The sequence below is a fragment of the Mus pahari genome, chromosome X (genome assembly GCF_900095145.1).
Source record: "Mus pahari chromosome X, PAHARI_EIJ_v1.1, whole genome shotgun sequence".
Taxonomy (NCBI): Eukaryota; Metazoa; Chordata; class Mammalia; order Rodentia; family Muridae; genus Mus; species Mus pahari.
Window position 1 is genome coordinate 118,869,056 of NC_034613.1, and position 20,047 is coordinate 118,889,102.

The window sequence follows — 20,047 nt, forward strand, 5'->3', positions numbered from 1 at the left end:
CCGGACCCGCTCTCTCCCGGGCTCCCGGACGGACCCCGGACCCGCTCTCCCCTGGGCTCCGGGACGGACCCCGGACCCGCTCTCCCCTGGGCTCCCGGACGGACCCCGGACCCGCTCTTCCCGGGCTCCTGGACGGACCCGCTTTCTCCCTGGCCTCCAGGACCAACCCGCTTTCTCCCGGCCTCCCAGACCGACCCGCTTTTTCCACCCCGGCCTCCCGGAGGGACAGGCTTTCCCCCATACGGAATAAAAAGCGCAATCCCACCGCCAGCGCCCACAGCTCCGCGACCTCCAGGGTACAGGCTCCCGTGGAACGAGTGCCTAGCCGGAATAGAGTCGGCACAACACGTGTTTCTGTCACGGGAGGGGGGCGTGAAGAGCCAGAGCATCGCGGAGACCAACGCTTTTCCATCCCGGCCCAGGAGTCCTACCCTTCCGAGTCCACTGCTCTGCTCCGGACTCGCTGAAGGTACTGAGTTCTCAGACCCGGAATTGGCGACCTGGTAAGGGTGGGGGGCGGCGCGGGAAAGCTCGCCGCGAAAAGCCTGCGGGACAAGTGTTGAAGTCCTGCTCTTACCTCCGTGGCTGAGCTCGCTCACTATCCCGTCTACAAAGTGAGGGCGGAGGCGGGGCGAGAGGCGGTCCAAGGGAAGGGGGCGGACCCGGACTCAGGCGGAGAAGCAGCAAACTCCCAGGAGCCAGCAGCAACGGATCCTGCAGCCTAACCCGAGTCGACCTACTTAGCTGGAAAAGGGCGGCCGTAGGGGCCAAACGGGACGCGCCAGGATTGGTTGCTGCTGGTAGTGTTTCAAAGGAGACTCTTCTGTGATTGGCTAGCTGTGTCAAACGGGTCCAACAGGTGGAAAAAAAGTGGATTCAACAAAGTTGTTACCCAGACAACAGAGAGACACAGGGAGAGGAAGCAGCAGTCTCTTTTCCTCCCCTAGGCTGTGAGCTGTGAGCTGAGCACCAGAGCACCGACCAAGGTGAGGAAAACTGAAACTTAGGAGGGAAAACAGAGGAGAGTGCTCAATACTTTGACTGTCGGGGGAACTAGGGAGAGTTTAAAATTCTTAAGAGCTCAATGAGATAGCCCCCAAAAGCCCTATGTTGTTCAAAGTGGACGCAAACATTCTCAAAGCCCCTCCCACCCCCTCAACCCCTGAAGCAGGATGTTTCTAGAAATCTACAGTAGAGATGGGTGCTGAGCCTCAAAGTATTTCCCAATTTTCCTTTCTCTAATCTCACACGCACTCAGTGGGTCCCCAGTGGGACCCCCCCCTCAATTTTCATTACAAAATAATTTGTAAGTACGTCTGGTGTTCAAAGTTGAAAGACTCATTGTACCTTCTGTTTTATGTGAACAAGCAGTATTATTTCTGGACCAGCAGGTCTTGGTTGGGAAATAGAGGAAGAGAGCGCTCTGTAAAGTCTCAGACAGGAAAGAACAAAATAAAATGGTCCTCACCACTCACTATGGAGCAGTATATCTGTGGGAGGGAATTTCAGTAGCCTGAAAGTTCTGAGGCCATTGGTCAGATCCTTAAGAGTGAAGGATCATATTTACTGTACCTTAAAAATATTATTACTCAACCAAAGTCTGATTAGGGGAGTATTTTGTCATTTGATTTTAACTTTGAAAACATACAGAACTGGGATAAAAACCAAATCTGAAGGATGGGAAAGCACCGAGTTTGAGCTGAGAGTTAAGGATTGTTAATCTTAAGAATTTTCCTGTTATAATAGGGATTCAGAACAGATTACAGAAGTAAACAAAACTGGCTTTTTGACCTTAGTAGTACACTTCAAGAACTGAAAAAAAATTACCAGTTGACTCTCTTTTTATATAGGAGTAGAATACAAAACTAAGAACAAATTACTGCCAAGTGTATTAAGTTTACCTGAAATGTGCTATATAGCACCCCATCCCATTTACTATTTAGGCTCCCCTAAACATAAAATCCTTCTGCCTCCCAAGTGCTAGGATTGCAGGCATATGTGCCTTTGATTACTCAGGACAAGTCCTATCAAAATGAAGTTTTCCATCTCAGAGTAAAAATTTACTTTCGAGCTCATGTGAGATCAGCTCCTAGGGAGGCTGTTGTGTGAGGTTCCTTTGAGCCCAGGAGTTCAAGATCAGCCTGGTCAAGTTAGGAAGATCAAGTCTCAAAAACCAAAGCAAGGCAACACATCTTTAAAAGGATGGGAGAGACTCCGTGTTTTAAAATAAATAAACGTAGGAATTATTAAATCAAGCAAGGCTTAGGTTTTTATCTTTAGGTCACATGCCGTCACTGGACCCTATCCCTAAGCCCTCTTTTTTTTTTTTTTTTCATTTTTCATTTTGAGACAAGGCCTCACTAAGTTTCCCAGGGTGACCTTGACCTCTGTAGCCCAGACTTCCCTGAAGCGCATCTGCCTTCTGAGTAGCTGTACTTTAAGTCTTGGCTTGTATTTGTATATAAGATTCCAGGTACTGAAAAAAAAAACAATTTCCATTAACTACATTTTAACTTTGTGACAGAAACCTTGTTAAGCTCCCATGTTTATGAATATTTTTATGGTAGTAAATGTTAAAAAATAAAAAAGAAACTATTCTTGGATATTTTAAAGATATAACACTTATTTCCTGTTAGACCTAGATCCTCTGGCATGCTGAAGAACACAACTATTGAAAACTACATCCCCAGTCCACAATGAAATTAGTTGTAATAGGCAAAGAATTACTGATGAGCATAGTTGTCAAGAAATTAATTGTGTCTGTCTGTCTGGGGGTATATGTATCTATAGGAGTGCAGCTGCTCATGGAGGTGCGAGCTGTTGGATCACAGGCATTTCCAAGCTGTCTGATGAGGGTGCTGGAGCTAGAGCCTTCTGCAAGAGCAGTAGGCACTCTTAACCACGGAGCCATTCTATCAGTTCCCTCCTCCCGGCCCTTCCCTACCCCAATAATAGTTTTTAATGATAGGAATAGTTAGTGTACCATAATAGAACACTTACAATCATAAGGGCCCAGATTCAATCCTAAGCATCACCAAAAAATAGAAAAAACAAACAATTAGCCAGAATATTATTATTTAATTCAGACATGGGCAGAGTTGATACTGACTTTTGTATTCTCAAAAGAATTTCAATACCAGAATTGATAAATAAGACAATATGTAAGTAAAGTTATGGAAGAAATGGCAAAATTCATTTGGAGAATAAACAGATTTTGAAATATTTAAAGTCATTCAGTCATATGGCTTCACCTATTCACTAAAATTCAAAGAGGATGCTATTTGATGGTTCCTTGTTGTTCTTGCAGAACCTGGAACCCAATTAAGGCCTTCTTCCACATTTAGCAAGCGTTCTACCCTTGAGTTACACCCCTAGCTATATTTGGTGAGTTGTTTTTCAATTTCCTGGTTTCATTTACTGTGAGTACTTAGTAAAATATGCTGGTGTTGACTTTTCTCCAAGTAGTTAAAAGTTAAACAGCCATTCTTATTAATACCATGTATAGAGGCAGAGAGAGAGAGAGAGAGAGAGAGAGAGAGAGAGAGAGAGAGAGAGAGAGAGAGAGAGAGAGAGAGAGAGAGAGAGACAGACAGACAGACAGACAGACAGACAGACAGACAGACAGACAGACAAGAGAGAAGATAGGGGAGAGAGAGAGAAGAACGGTGGTAGTCTCACACTCAAAAGTCTGACTAGATCCCAAGGCTACTGATACTGCCTAAGTGCTATGGATCTCTTGAGTCTTCTTGGTAAACCTTTTCAGTCCCTAACTGGTCCTGGTGTTTTAGTTTGAGCTAGTTCCAGACCGTTGTTTTAACTGGTTAGCCCGACAGGTCCCCCAACTACATTTTCACTCATGAAGGCTCCAAACGCTCAGGCTGATATAAGGAAATCAAAGCTCTGTTTTGGAACACTGCTTTTGGTATTGGCTGGTCAAAATTAAGACTGGGGAGTGGAAGAAAGAAAAAAATACAGCCTTAAAAATTATTTTCGGAGGGGCCACATCTCAAGAACAAGATGCTTTACACTTTCTCATGATCTTCCCACCCCACCCCACCCTACTTCCTACTTACTGAGAATCAAACTCAAGGCCTCATACAGGACTTTAGGCAAGTACTTTATACCACAACCCTTATTCTAATATTAGCCTATTTAAAATATTCCTGTCAGTATTCAGGTATGTATGGAAAAAACACTAGGGAGCTCCAATTCTCACTGCCGAACTATTGGCTAATTCAAGGAGGGGGACTCATTGACTTTCTGTTCCCACTGATGACTCTCCAAGCTCCAAAGGTTAGTTCAAATTCAGTGGTCATGCAGATGGCCCTGGTTAAACTAAATGGCTAACAAAACACCCTACTTGCCTCACCCGCCAAATTCATGAACCTGGGAAAGGAACTGATAGGGAGGAGGAAGAGAGGAATGATGGGGTTAGGATCAAGATAAGGAAGGATGTTGAGGAAAAATATTTAGAATTCATTATGTGATTGTTTGTGTAGAATTGTCAAAAACTTGATAAAAGAATTATAAATGTTGCATTGAAACAGAGGCTCAAATGCTTTAGAAATTTTTACTTAAAAAAGAAATCACCATACTAGTCTTCCCAAGTAGTCTAGTAATTAGGAAAAATACTGTGAAATTTAAAGGATGCAAGATTGACAACACATTATTAACAGGATGCAGAACATACACATGTAGGAGACAATTGTGTGAGAAGGGCAGAAAATTAGGCTGAGGCTTTATCCTGAAATCACTAATTGCCAGACTTGAGATTGTATTAAGCTGACAAAAAATTAAAAAGAATGTTTTCTTTTCTTTTTTAATATGGTGATCATGACAAATGAGCTTTGATAACTCTCTTTTAATTTAATATTATTTTTGACTTGCTGGACTTCTAAAAGGTTAGTAGCATTTTCATTTTCATTGGATTTATGGCTTTTCAAATATTTCATATAATTGGCTTCTTTTTGATATTTTGAGCTATTTAGTTATTCTCAAAATATTTGTGATTCTTTTGTGTCTCAAATTGTATTGTCAAATTTACCAGGACTAATTACTTGCTTACATATTATTATTACATTTTATATAGTGAAATATTATTTCTGTAAATGTGTCCATTTTATCATAGTTTGGCTTCTATTAGCTATAATGTGAGTCTATGTGATTTTATGCCAATGGAATTTGGAAGTCCAATTGCAAATATGTTTCAGATGATTAAAATATTACTATGAATTTTTGTGAAGGATTTTTAAGCACAGACCTATATCCCAAGATGTGTCATTCCTTCAATGCAGTCATTTTGAGTGGTTAGTATACAATTCTAATAAAGTTACTATTACTCCAATTGTATTTAAGACTGGTATTTTTAGAACCGCCTTGAGGCCTGCATCATATTCCTTTTAATATTCTCAGAAAAGCAAAGCTTCCTATTTTGAATGTAGGTATCTAGATATATCTGGAAATCACTCAGAGACAAATCTGATGTGTAATCAAACTGAATGATGCTGTAATGATATCAAGTTCCTTAGTGTTATATATATATGAAGGAAATGCCAAGAGAAAAGATAATTTCTGAAATATTTTGAGCATTGATGGTATAATTTACATCAGTATGTAACCTTCCAAGGTTACTATTTTGAAATGCCACATTCCTATGAATGTGATCGTATTTCATTCACTATTCATCAGCTGCTGACTTAACTTCAACTGTGGTTCTGAAAATGTTCTTTTTGTGTGTACAGCTTCTCAGTTGCCCTCGCTGCCCTACTTCCCACCCCAAGGCCCCTTGGAGCCTTCCCAAGTTTTTGGTAGAAATTTAGAGTTAACTTCTTTTTCCTCAATCCTGTATTCCATGCACTTTCTGAGCCCTAATCTTCCTTCATCACATCTCCTGTGTGTGCTGGATGACAGAAAGTCCCTGATGCAGGGCCTGGCTCAGTTACTATTTTTCCCTCTAGAATTTTGATCCCTGCCTATTCTGAGTATGTATCTAGTAGCTTCCAAACCTCTGACATTTCTCAATAACTAGAGCTTTCCTATACCCCTACAGAAGCTGAGGTCCTATGTCACTTTGAATACTGCTCTATATCCAGGAAGTCCCACTAGACAGAGAGGACTATGTGAGTAGCTCTTTCTATGGCTAGATCAGATGCTATATTTGGAACTTCTGAATACCTTTTTTGTTTTGTTTTGTTTCTTTTTTTTCGAGACAGGGTTTCTCTGTGTAGCCCTGGCTGTTCTGGAACTCACTCTGTAGACCAGGCTGGCCTTGAACTCAGAAATCTGCCTGCCTCTGCCTCCCAAGTGCTGGGATGAAAGGCATGTGCCACCAACACGCGGTCTGAATATCTTTCTTATGGCTTAGTTTAATGGTTTGGTTGCTCTTTTCTCACTGGCTCCCTATTTAAGTCTCAGAACCCTCATGATCATACAAGTATCTGTGGGTACTATGCTTCAGATAATGACGCAGTATAGCCTTTCATAGTTAAGGAAGCACCTCCATTGGTACTGGATAATTGACCATTGTGTTAGAAAGTTTGTAGAGTAAGTAATGTGGATGTAAGAAACAATTCCATTATATTTATTTCTCAAACACATCATTGTAAAATGTCTAGGCAGTATCCTAAGTATATCTGCTATTGGGTGTGTTTTTTCCCCTCTCAGTATCAAAGATCGAAAGTATTTCAATAAACACTTTGCTTTCTATGTTGGCTAAATATTTAATGAACACATAATCAAAGAAGAATTTTAAAATATAAACAGAAGCCTCTTGCTTAATTTCACTTATGTCAATTATTCATTCCCTTTGCAGACCAGACTGTGAGAGAGATTGCTTTGTCACCTTATATTTCAGCTTTTCTGATTTAATGAGTTTCCAATGTAATGAGCTTTATCAGTAACTTAGTCTACATCACCATTAAAAGTGAAATTCATGTCCAGGAAAATGAAACTTTTAAAGAAATAATAGCTAATGTAGGTTGAGTATTTACTATGCAGCAGGTAGCAGTTCAGACTCCTTTATATGTATTAAGCTACGTAATACTTGTAACAATTCAAAGAGACAGACACTACTATTATCTCCCACTTTCCAGATAAAGAAATTTAGGTAGAGAGAATTGAAATAATTGCTCAAAACCAAAGAGCTAAGAAGTACATGATGTATCAAATTCCAAACATCATGACCCCAACCCTCTTACTCTTAGCCACGACGATATTTTGCCTCCATGTTAGAAATAGAGAAGTAGCTAACATTTCTTAACATCACCAGTGGGTATCCAAACCAATTATATATTCAACAAAGAATGTAAAAAATATTTATAAAACAAGACTTGGAAAATACCTTCAGTACAGGTCAATTTTGACAAGTGACTATATCAGGACTTTTATTACCACTCTAGGTATAATGGAAAATTTTTTCATGTATAATTAAAACAGCTAGAGAAATGGTCCCTGGGAGTGAAGTTTCTAAAATGATGTTTCAAAAATATCTGTCAAATTGTCGGAAAGATACCTATTTTAGTTTTGCCCACTTTACCAACAATAAACACAACTCTACAGTCCTTTTCAGGCTCCTCATTAAAGTCTGACACCTCTGAGATATATTTTTTAAAGATCTCAACTGTCCTGCTGTGAATGTAACTGCAGGGATTATTTTCAAAATTGCTACTAGGATGACAGGATTCAGTATTACTGTTATATTCATAAAAACATGTGCTTCTTTCTTCATGAATTTCACTAAAAATGAGTCAATGCTCATTTCAAATGTCATTGTAAGGCTAGGTCTCATCAAAGGTTAATTAACAGTATAAGTAAAGGTTATCTGGGTATATGCCTGAAGCAAAATCTTTTTTTTTTTTAGTTCACAAATTGGAATATACATCTGATATAAAACATGTTAAAAAAAAATAGAGTCTAAAAACTGTGTTCCCAAATACAAGTACACAGCTTATAAAAAGTTGTACTTTTAATTAAGTTGCCAAGTAGATTCTCTTTCTGCTTTTTTTTTTCAATTCTGGAAATTGAACCTGGGGCTTTGAACATGGTAGACAAGCATTTTGCAACTGAGCCCTATCTGACACTTATACCCCTAGTCATTCTTAATCACACTGAAAAAACAAGAACCACTTAGATAGAAACTCAGGGTGTGCTGGTAAGACTGAATACGAAGTTTTAGTAAAGCAGACTGAATGCTTGGATTGCTCAGTTACCTGGGTTCTGGACTTACTAAACTACATGTGTGCAGGAGTTTATAAGCATTTGCAAATATGGCAGAGGAAGTGGAGGGACACAGTGAAAGAAGGGATACATGAGAAAAGTAAAAAGTGTGTCTGATCATTCACCCCTCCCCCCAGAATATGGAATTGGAAAATTCAGAAACTGAGAAGGTCAAAACAGGGAATTGGGAAGCAAAAAGCATGGAAGCTAAAAATATGCAATTTGAGATGCTGTCTTCTGCCTCGGCCCTGCAAGCACTGGCCAGTCTCCTGAATCCTGAAGAAGAGGATGATTTTGATTTTGAACAGGTGGGCCTATACTTAAAGATAAATTAATTGTATTAAAGGAAGTCATGGAACCGTATTTGAACAACTCGTTGCCGTCTTGCTGTGGGAACAGAACAGTGTCATCTGATACACGCACGCCTAGGAGGCTGGAAGGCTTATTATGCATGAGACTATAACCTCTAGTACATTTCTAGCAAACATAATTATATTTTTTTTCTACACCACCTGAACACTGAATAGGAAAATAGTTCTGTAACTATGGTAGCGGTAGCCACATTTCAAGATGTTTGTCATTTATATTTATGGTCAAAGAATGCTTGACAACCATTGCAAAGAGCAGTAGCTAGGATTGTTTATACCTAGACAATATTTCTACAAAGCAAATATTTTTAATTACGCAGTATTAATTGATCTCCCAATCTAAGTCTCTTATCTTTAAAAAAATCTGCATATAAAAACAGCAAAAAACTTTGAGCCAAATAATAGGAAATCTAGCTTCTGGCTACTGATAGGGGTTTGCCAGCACATGCTTAAATAAATATATAGAGTTTAATCAGGTGATTATCATTTGAGGATCTGGACAGGTAACACCTTCAAGCCTTGGGGCAGCATGATGGCCTTTATTTAGGATAGAAGCATTACCAGTCTAAGGCCACTGCTATTATTTCCTGGATAACCAATGTTATATAATGTCCAGTTTCCCTCTCCCCTCCTTGAATAGAAATGAAATTTTAACAATTAGACCAGCTATGATGATATAAGTTCAGTGCACAATTATTCTAATGTATCAGGATATTTCAATTTGTATAAAAGTATTTTAATGAAAATTTACTGACTATGATCACAAATAAACCATGATCTATGAAAGTATATATCAATTTATTCCTTCCAATTTTTTGACATAGTATGAAAACCAAGTATTTTATGAATGGGCCACAAATGCAGTGGCCCAGATCAATATCCACCTTCATTAGAAGAAATACATCAGAATTAAATAAGATATGAAATGGAAATGTAGGAGAGGACGACTAAGTCAGTTTGGAGCCAAGGTAAGGGGACATGAAGTTTTAGAGAAAAGCCTTAGTAGAGCCAAACAAAACAAACTCGAGACATTGAAAATAGCACTAAATACATACAACAGATAAGACACAGGGGGATGTTAGGTGCAATGTATCCATGAAGTTGAGTACGTTGAAACAGAATGCAACATTTTCCAGAACACACATCCTGAGAAAGGCAGTCTTATACTACATAGAAAGAGCATATTAAGTATTTAAAGAACAGAAGTCCTTAATATTGTTGGTCAGAAATTGCAATTGGCACTGATGCAGAGGTAAAGATCAGCACTGGTTACAAAGCCTCTTGCCTTTGGTGTTTATGTCTAGAGATGTTTATTTGCATCTAGAGGTATTTCCAGGAGGAAAGATGAGTGTTTATGAAAAAAGAGAGACTGTAACACCATTTTACTGAATTGCACGATTTATAATAGAAAATTACCATAATAATATATTATTGTGTATATGTGGGTTATAAGCAATTTTGAGATAATTGGTCATTCAGACATCTCAGCACAGATAGCATTAGAGGGTATAGAATCAGAGATTCAGTACAGTGAGAGAATAATTAATGTTCCTACTGAACTATTAAATTTTCCTGGAAGGAAAATGCCTTTCATTTTATTAATCCTAAGAACCAGGAAATGATTACAAGAGTGATGTGTTTTCTAAAATGGACTCTGAAAAACAGCAAGAGATCTGTTGCACACGTTGGTTCGTTTACACTATCCCTCTTCTAAATGAATTGGTAAGTCTCTAGGAGATTGGGAAGAGATTCTGTTGTTTTTCAAACTCCTAAGGGGATCTCAAGACTTATGGGAAATAAGATCCCACCAATCTTCAGACACTGTGGCAAGGGTGTTCAAAATCTCTCCAATATTACAAAGAGATATGGATTGGAATGACAAATTTCTCTGATAATTGGCTGTGGGTACATGGTACAGGCTTAACTGATGCCCTTATAGAAAACAGTTCCCAGGTGATATTTTATTATTTCACTTTACCTTCTCACATGAAATTTTATTTTTAATCAGTTATTTTCATTAAGTTAATAAATTGAAATTCCCCTCTGCTCTGATATGCTCATCCAATCATCACTGTCCATGAAGAGCATATCAATTTTTGCTAAAATGTTCACAGTTTCATTTCTACTGATTTAAATTTTCTGTGGAAGGAGATACTGCAAAATAAGAGGCCCTTATGTTCCAAGAACCTCTTTGCTCTGATTGACTATTAGTATTCTGATGATTAATAATTTAATAAAAGTACCACACATTCATGTGACCTCGGTGATTAAACATAGGAAAAAAAGGTCCAGAATACTATTGGGATTTTCACATAAAAATATCTGCAGTTTCTTAACTCCTCACACAGAGCTTTTAAATCTCCTTTCTGAAAAAAAAAAAAAAAACCAGTAGCTACCATCTCACACATTGTAGAGATGTTACATATTATTTTGTGATTTATAACTGTTGGAGTAGTTTAGCATCATAAAGACCCAGGTGAGCTTTTTCAACAATATCCAAGGGCAGATATTACTCTTCTCACCCAAACAAGACTTTGCAAATTCTGTACATGTCTGAAGTCCTGGATGATGAGGGCAAGAACTAAAACGGGGGGCAGGTAGAGGGAGTAATTTGCCAGGATCCAAGGAAATAAGGATATTTTGACTGTCAGTAATGAGTACTTCAGAGTCTGATGTTAAAATGAACAATTAGGAAGAAATTAAGTTTGTCTTGAAATATCAAAGAATCCCTGAAAGAAGCCAGTGAAGTGATGGGGTAAATACATGTCACACTTACTTGAAAAGAGTGAAGGTTGTTCTGTAAGGGTGTGTGCACTAAAAAAATATAATAAAAAAGATAACAAAATAAGCATATGGCCATATGAAAACAGAAGTGGTTTGGCATTCACCTGACACTATGATGTGGGAGCTGCTTCATTAGGAAGTGTGGGAAAGAGAAATATTTCATCCCCAAAGTTGGGAAGAGATAAAAAACAGTTACTGGGACTTTAAAATGGTTTCTTTGATGTCTAGCTTCTTAGCTTCTGTTTCCTTTTTTTTTCCAGTAGAATGCTCCCATAAGTCTGTCTTTCATCTAACTATAACCAAACACTGAGTGAACCCCAAAGTGCCAATGCTTTTCTACCAACACTTGGTTCTAACCTTCATAGAGATGAATGTGGTTATTCCTCTTCTCCCAGGGGATACATGATTCACTGGGCTGGAACCAGGGATTTAGTTCAACCAAAAAAAAAAAAAATCAGTTCGACCTCAGAGTCTATTAAGCCAAATACTTTTTTCAAAAGGACAAGGAAGGCACATTGAAAACAATAGTTGACATCTGTGTCTATATTATATAACATTAGTGAATAATTAAAGCAGAACATTTTTAGAGTGTTTAGGAAACTTGACAGGTTTAAATTATTAGTGACATTTGTTATACAAGTAGTAGTTACAGAATATTACACTTCTGTTCTTCTTTCGAAGGGACAATGCGCATCTACTATTAGAGCCATGGGCCCTGGGAATATTGGACCGCCTAAAGCAAAAGAGTCCAAAGGTAAGCTATTTAATAAAGTAATACAGATAAATAGAATCAATATAGTATTTTCCTCAGCAAAGTCAAAGAGTAATAAAAAACTAATATTTCATAAGAGGAAGTTATTAAATGACATTGTATTAGATTCTTCAGATTACTATGAAGATATGTCTTGAGTATTTTCACCACAAATGATAAATACGTGAAGTAATACATATGACTTGACTTAGTCATTCCACTTGGAAGCATCGTGTTACACATGACAACAAATTAATGTTTCATTTGTCAATTCAAATCAAGCATGGGATTTCTAAAAGTTAAAGAGGTGAGTTGAAGCAGTCGTTCCCATGGCAAGCTGCCATTTACATACAAACATGTCATTTTTACTTCTGCTGCAGGTTAGCAATTTTCTAATAAGGAAAATAACTTTTGCCTCCAGCTGTCTGCATTCCTTGGTTCATGTTTTTGAAATCGCGGCCTGGGGAGCTCATCCAGGAGTTGACTTCACTGTAGGCACATTGCTCCTCTTCTGTGGCAGCCATCAGAATCTCAAGACCTTTACAGTCTTCATTTTTCACTCTGCTATAGTGTCGCAATTGCCCAAAAACCACTTTATTAATACAAGTTCAGTAAATATTTATTGAGAACCTGATATGTACCAGGCAATATATGATAATCTTTGAGACTACAAAGGAAATCAAAGATCTGTTCTGAAGAAGAAAGTAAAACAACTAGCTATGTAATTTTACCTTACAGTGAAACACTTCCAAAAGGAATTCAGGGGGTTCCTTAAAAACATTCCTGACCCAGGGCCTAGGACTGTAGTTCAGGGTTAGTATTACTCCTCTAACACTGTACAAAATCACGATTCACCCAAATAAGAAATCAATTTTTTGTGTGTGATTCCAACATTTTTGTTTATACATTGTCACAGAATTGAACATTTTACAACCCTTTAAAAATGTAAAAGCATTAATTCTCTTGTTCCTGATCAAAGTTATCAGAGAATGACCAGAAAGGGGAAGCACATTTTTGTTCATCAAATTCACTGATTTGAAAGATAATATATAGAAAAATGTTTGAAATATAAAACACGGGATAAAATGAGGTGTGAGGATGCTTTTAAATTTTCAGGTATTATTACTGTATGTGCTCAAGAGGCTCTTTGCTCTACTCCAGAGATACTCGCTACATGGCAGTCTAGTTCACATCTGGATGGATTTCTGTACTGCCGTATTTCCAATAATATACGTCTAATAATCTCAACAATTGGAGGACAATGAGTCATATGTAAAATGCTATGTATAAGCCTGCACTTAGGCTGTAGAAAGCTCATGCTAGATAGAAGCAGATGATTTACAGAGAATTGTAGGATTGAAAACCTGACCATCAGGTGCATTTCTGGGAAGGCTTAAAAGAACTGAACACAATGTTCTGAACCACACACAGGTCTCCAATTGATGTACTAGTGGAACAAATGCAAGCTGGGCTTCTGCATGATGATTGGAGTCTATATACTTTTCAACACTTAAAGAAAATACATAAAAAGCCCCTGATCAGCTCTGCAAGAGGACAAGTGATAGAGATTTTATTTAAAGTGCACGTGTTGTAGGAAAATACTACATTAAAAAGTTACTATTCTAGCCACTGTTTTCTGTTTCTTTAATTGACATTGTTTTGTAAGGTTACATAACTCACCAACAGGCAATGCATCAAAGGGCTTTTATAGTAAAGCACAATGCATGGTAATATAATTCTTTCCAAATCAGATTCCTTGAGCTTCGGTTTTTTTCTTTTGCTTTGGAAAAATACGTATAGTACCAGCATACCTATCTGATTATCTCCATGCCATCTACTTATAGATTATCTCATTTACTTCTTTTTCCTTATGGGCTTTTTTCTTCAGTTATTCTTACATTTGTACATTGTATTGGTTTATATTGATATTAAGGGTAAATTGTAATTTAGTGTATGTGGACCAAAAATAAGTTAGTGATTGCCGTCATGTCTTCTCTTTTCTTCACAGCCGTTCCTGAACCCAGGAGTGATGAAAGTGAGAACATCTGGAATCCAGAAGAGGTTCCAGAAGGAGGAGAGCATGATGATATATGGGATGTTCGAGAAATCCCAGAGTAAGTCATATGGCACCAGGAATACTTAGGTTGATGTGTCATCTGATACTAATATATTTCTACAAGATTCATGAATGACTTGTACCACATAATTGATAAAATGACAGAGTCGTACAGAGATCACTCACAATTGATCATTTTTTCCTGTCCCTAGAACAAAAACAAATAATTAAACACGATGCCTTCCTATTAGTTATTATCTAGCAATAGGGAAATTTATATTCAATTTCAGTTTTGTTTAATAGAGAAATATCAGTGAGAGGAAAACAGCCATTAAATTATAAAAAATTCATACAAACTAAATTACAATACCATGTTTGTGTGTCAAAGACCTACTTTTAATTACTCAGTGTTCTGTAGTCTCAGTGAAAGGCTGTCTTCACTCCAATTATTATGCAGAGGTATTCACGTGATCTTCCAGGGCTGTGCTCAGTATTTAGTATATTCTGCAACTGGAATTCAAGCTTTGCTTTGCAGCCTTTGCATGCAAAGTCTTTCCATGCTGATAAAAATTCACTCATTGAAGGAATTGAAATAATATTTACATACATAGATACAATTCATGGTTAGGGCATCTTTAAACATTTATGTCTTAGAATCTTGAACATTTGAAACACCTAGAAATAGAAAACGACTATTGCTGACTTATAATGTACTTGGTTACAGTGCATCATATTAGTCTTGGATAGCACGTTTGTACTGGTTTCAGGCGTTTTGTTTTAGATTGGGTAAGGCTCTAGTCCCTGAGCTAGCCTCAAACTAAGATCTTTTCTCTACCTCCAAGTATGCATCTTCATGTCTTGCCTACATTATTATAAAAGACTTTTATGACAAATGATCTGACAACATTTTAAGTCTAACAACAAAACTGTTCAATAAATATTTTTAAAATTATGGTTTTATGTTAGTTTTGAAAATAAAAGCAATGGTAGATCACACATAAGTACCTGAAAGGAAGGATAAAGCTTTCAAATAAATAAATCCATGATTTAAAACCATTGATCTGACTGGGTGTCTTTCTAGGTCCATGTCCTGGTTAGCTTTGCTATGGGGACACAAGATGGCTAAAGCAGCTTGGGGAGGAAAGACCACATTTGGCTTACACTCCCACAGCACTGTTCATTACTAAAGGAAGTCAGGACAGGACTCATAGGACAGGAACCTGGAGGCAGGAGCTGATGCTGAGGCCATGGAAGAGTGCTGTTTTGTAGTTTATTCTCCACAGCTTTCTCAGCTACCAGCCTAGGAGTGACCCCACCCACCATGGACTGGATCCCCCAAATCAATCACTAAGTAAGAAAATAGCCTGCAGGCTTGACTGTGGCTTGATTTTATGGAGGCATTGCCTCAATTGTGGCTCTCTCCTCTCCAGTGATTCTACTTGGTTCAGATGACAGAAAACTAGTCACCGCCCACCATGCCCATTCTTAAAATTTTTGGATAATCTTACCATCTTACATCATATTTGGGAAAATTATCCATCTCTTTGTTTTTAGGTTAAAATAAGCTAGTTTAGGTATACAATACTCAGTAAAGGCTTTCCATACTTACTACAAAAGTAACTATGTTCAAAAGGAAAAAAGTAAAAATGTCTAACTTCTTACCCTGTTCTGGATACCCCATTAAAAAAAAAATCTAGTTTTTCAATTGGCAAAATTTACTTTAAATCTTTCAAAAGAAAATTCATATTGGGATACCTATATTGTGAAACCATTTTTTAAAATTGAAAACAGAGTTTTTCATATAATACATCCTGGTTACAGTTTTCCTTCACTCTGCTCCTCCCAGTTCCTCCCCACTTGCTCTCCAATCCAGAGTCATCCCCTTCGTGTCTCTCATTAGAAACCATACAGCCTTCTAAGGGATTATATAATGTAAAATATCATAAGATTTTAAAAACACAAACACAGCAGAGTAGGACAAAACAAACAAGATAAAAAAGCACGAGAAACATATATAGACACTGAGACCCACTTGTTGACATTCAGGAACACAAAGCTGGAAGCCATAATACACAAAAGACTTGTAGAGTAAAAATGAAAAAAAAAACAGTTTAAAAAATAAAAAAGATATAGTTAAAATGAAATAAAAGGCCCTGGTATGACATGTTGAGACAAAGAACCTCCAGAGACATCACTGAGTTTGGTTTCTGTTAACTTCTATTGCTGGACATGTGACATATTTCTGTCTGAAGGAGGAATAAAGTAACCCTCAAGTTCTGTGGTGCCCACATAGCTTTATGAAAGTCACTCATTTGTCATATTATAGAATAAATGTCTCACATCCATATGCAGCCAGCTCCAAACTAGAGTCAATGTCCACTTTTCATCCCGACATTTGAAGTTCTCCAGAGAGAGCATCTGTCAAAGTTCAAAGTGAGGAATAACTCCAGTCACGACATGAGCAAAGCTGCTCTACAGAAAGGGTTATCTTTTTTTGTTGTTTTTTTTTTTTTTACCTTATGGAGATACACTTCAAAAATGTCCTAATATGGAAAGAAGAAAATGGATGCAAAATATGGAGGTCACAAAAAAGAAGAATGACAAGTGACCAAAGGGGAAATAATACAGGCCTCAGCTGAGTCACTGGCTTGAACAGAGAAATATAAGGGTCAGTTACTTCAGGGAGTTTGAAGGAAGATTTAGTGATTGATTAGATATGAAGGATGGGAAGAAAGCATTAAAGAGGATGGTAAGCTTATTATTTAGGATTATAGTGGGGGCAAACAGTTTGCTGTTGGATACATAAACTCTGATGTGCCTTAGGGACCTCAAGGCAAATCTACGTATTATGAACTAGGAAAATAAAACTGGACCTTTTGCTCAGTGTAAGTGCAGAAACTTGGGAAGTTTCATTACGAGGTCACACACATGCAGTTCAGTTTCTTCCATTTTACCTTAACCTGGATGCACCTTTATAAATACTTGGCAGACATTACAGCTCATGAAGAGAAAGGTATTCCATGTCAAACAGCTACCTATTGCTACTCCCATTCAAACTTGGGATGTTCTGCTTCATTCTTGTACATTATTATTTACGAACTGTAAGAAATTAAACATAGTTTTTAGCCTTATAATCTGTTGTCACACTATTTCTCTGGGTGGAATTGACTATTAAAAATAGCTTATAGATTTCTTGCCCTCTTGTTCTTTCTCTCTCTCTTCTCTTGTTCCTGCTTTGCCTCTCTCTATTCCCCTCCCTCTCTCACTCCACATGCTCATAGCAGCCTCTTTTCCTCCTTCTCTTCCTCCTCTACTTTCTCCTCTGTCTCTCTGTCTCTCTGTGTCTCTGTCTCTCTCTCTGTCTCTGTCTCTGTCTCTCTCTCTCTCTCTCTCTCTCTCTCTCTCTCTCTCTCTCACCCTGCAACTGCCCTCCCCATGCCCTAAATAAACTCTATTCTATACTATAAAAAATAGCTTATAGATCTGAGAGCATAGGTCCTTGGTAAAGCATTCTCTAGCATGTGTGCATGAGGTCCCCATTTAGATCCCAAACACTGAAAGAAGAGAGGGGCAGGAAGAGGTACAAGAAGGAACAGGAAGGGAAGAAAAGAAGGAGAGGAAGGGGGAGAAAGATGAAAAGAAAAGCCTTGTAAATCATTGTTTCATTCTATTGGAAGAACTAGAGAACCTTCTAGTTGGGAGCTTGTATCCATTTTATCCCTATAACAAAGGAAGTGTTTGGAACTGTGTGTAGGGGTGTGTGTGTGGAAAGGAAAGCCTTTCATGTATAAAGAATTCCATTGGACTTGAATCTAAACCCCATAGTCTAGCTGTCACAACTATACAACTACTGTTTCTCCCGTAGAAGCTTAGAAGTACAAACACCATAGAGATCAAGTAGTTCACACCTGTGTCTTCCATAAATCATACAAATGTAGAAGCCTGTGCATTTGCAGTATCATCAAAGTGACACAGTGAATGGTAGGCAGTACTGAATCTGAAGTGTCTCTACATTGTAGTTTAAAGTCAGCAAAGGAAGTTTTCTATCTATACATGAAGCCTGAAGGTATGGGGCCAGTATTTTCCTAAATCAGTATATTCAAGGAATGTGTTTTTGTTTTGTTTTGTTTTTACTTGTAATTTTATTGGGCATGCACTATAAGTTCCTTCAATCCACTTATTTTGGATAGAACTGAAGCAGGTAAACATTATTTTAGAAAACAGTATGTACAGAAAGTACAGTCCTGCCCCTCACTCTTTAGAGTTTTGACTGAATTTCTAGACTTCTATTCCTTTGTGAGCTACTACATATTTGAAAAAGATAGTGAGTACTTAATCTATTTTAGTTCTTTCCACTCTTTATGTTTTTCTGCAAACATAACCTCAAAAGTCTTCTGTTTATTTTGTGTGATGTGACAGGAAATTGTTCTTTCACCTGAGTATTGTCATTGAAACTGATATTTTTTCAGTTATGAGATTGTATTCCAACAAACTGTGGGAACTGAGGACATATACCTAGGATTGACAGGAAAGGATCCTTCAACAGCATGCTGCCAGGAGTTGGTGGTAAGTTTCACCTCTTTCTCTCCATTTTGTATTGAACAGTATAGATAACTAACTACTATTTTCATAATATTGTAAGCAAATATATAAACTACAAATGGTGTCTGCTATGCTTAAGATACCAGGGCATTAATGAGATAATTTACAATGGATCACACCCAAAAAATTACTAAAGCTTATATATGTTAGACAAAATCAAGAGATAGACATGATAAAGTCATATGACCCAATATAGCATTTCTAATCCTATCGACACTATTGTAATCATACTGAATATCTTTCCATAGTTTTGTCTGCTTATCTGACCAGTTACTCCAGTCCGGTGGGCTGCCAAGCCAAATAGGATAAAAGATTTCCTTCCCTGAGTTGGCCTTGTCAATTATTTCTCTACTCTTGGGATACCTCTGTGCAATGGGGAGCTTTGAAAGGTGTTTTCTTTGTGATTTTTCAGATCTGATCTTTATTGCTAAAAATAACTGTAAAATGTTTCTTAGTTCCCTTATTTGAATGATGATACAACACATGGGGGACCATGTCACCATTTCTGTAACAGCAATGGCAGTGCCGATAATAGGAATGATAGCACTTCAGTGCTACCTGCCTGTTCAATGCTCAAAATGATTTTGTTGAAAAGTCTGACTCGACTAGGTGGTGGTGGCACACGCCTTTAATCCCAGCACTTGGGAGGCAGAGGCAGGCGGACTGAGTTTGAGGCCAGCCTGGTCTACAGACTGAGTTCCAGGACAGCCAGGGCTACACAGAGAAACCCTGTCTGGAAAAACCAAAAAAAAAAAAAAAAGTCTGACTCAACCCTAGAATGTGAAATTCAACTCACTTTGGCAACATGGACATGTAATTGGTGTTTTAATTCGATTTTGTTTTAGAGCAGGGGCTATTCTTTTTTAAAAATCCTTTTCCTTCTCTTACATGATCACATGCTAAGGTACCCTGAGGAGATACTTACTATCTTTTTTTTTCAAGAAAATGATAAATGGACTCTCCTTTTGGCAGTAGCTTCAAGTTTTCTCTTATTAACAAACTCTAAGACATTCAATTGAATCAAGTCACATAATGGGAAGAGTGACTTTAAGTACCTCAGGAGATTTTTCAAACTCTAATGAGTTAAGATTTCAAGTGATCTTGAAGAAATTAGCTCCCAGGGTCTTACCAGTAATATTCAAATTCCTCTCCCTTAAATTACTATAAAATTATGTTTTTGATGTCTAGTGTTGGGGATAGCTCTAAGCTCTGGAGAAATTCTAGGCTCTAAATAAATAAAACTGTTGCTAGTCTATCCATTTTTCTTATGCA

The 20,047-nt window shown here is 37.8% G+C and overlaps 2 protein-coding genes across 2 annotated transcripts in view; one reads left to right on the forward strand and one right to left on the reverse strand.

Annotated features, from left to right (window-relative positions):
- Positions 1-581, reverse strand: part of Nup62cl (nucleoporin 62 C-terminal like) — a 58,654-nt gene extending 58,073 nt beyond the window's left edge. Inside the window, exon 1 of the mRNA XM_021188742.1 lies at positions 432-581. The gene's annotated coding sequence lies outside the window, so the exon portion shown is untranslated. The remainder of the gene's footprint in view (positions 1-431) is intronic.
- Positions 582-897: 316 nt separating this feature from the next.
- The window catches only part of Pih1d3 (PIH1 domain containing 3), a 42,925-nt gene continuing 23,775 nt past the window's right edge, over positions 898-20,047 (forward strand). The window contains exons 1-5 of the mRNA XM_021188569.1: positions 898-986; positions 8,352-8,522; positions 12,048-12,120; positions 14,126-14,231; positions 18,643-18,739. Of these exons, the coding sequence (XP_021044228.1) occupies positions 8,355-8,522; positions 12,048-12,120; positions 14,126-14,231; positions 18,643-18,739 (444 nt within the window). The 5' untranslated portion in view covers positions 898-986; positions 8,352-8,354. The remainder of the gene's footprint in view (positions 987-8,351; positions 8,523-12,047; positions 12,121-14,125; positions 14,232-18,642; positions 18,740-20,047) is intronic.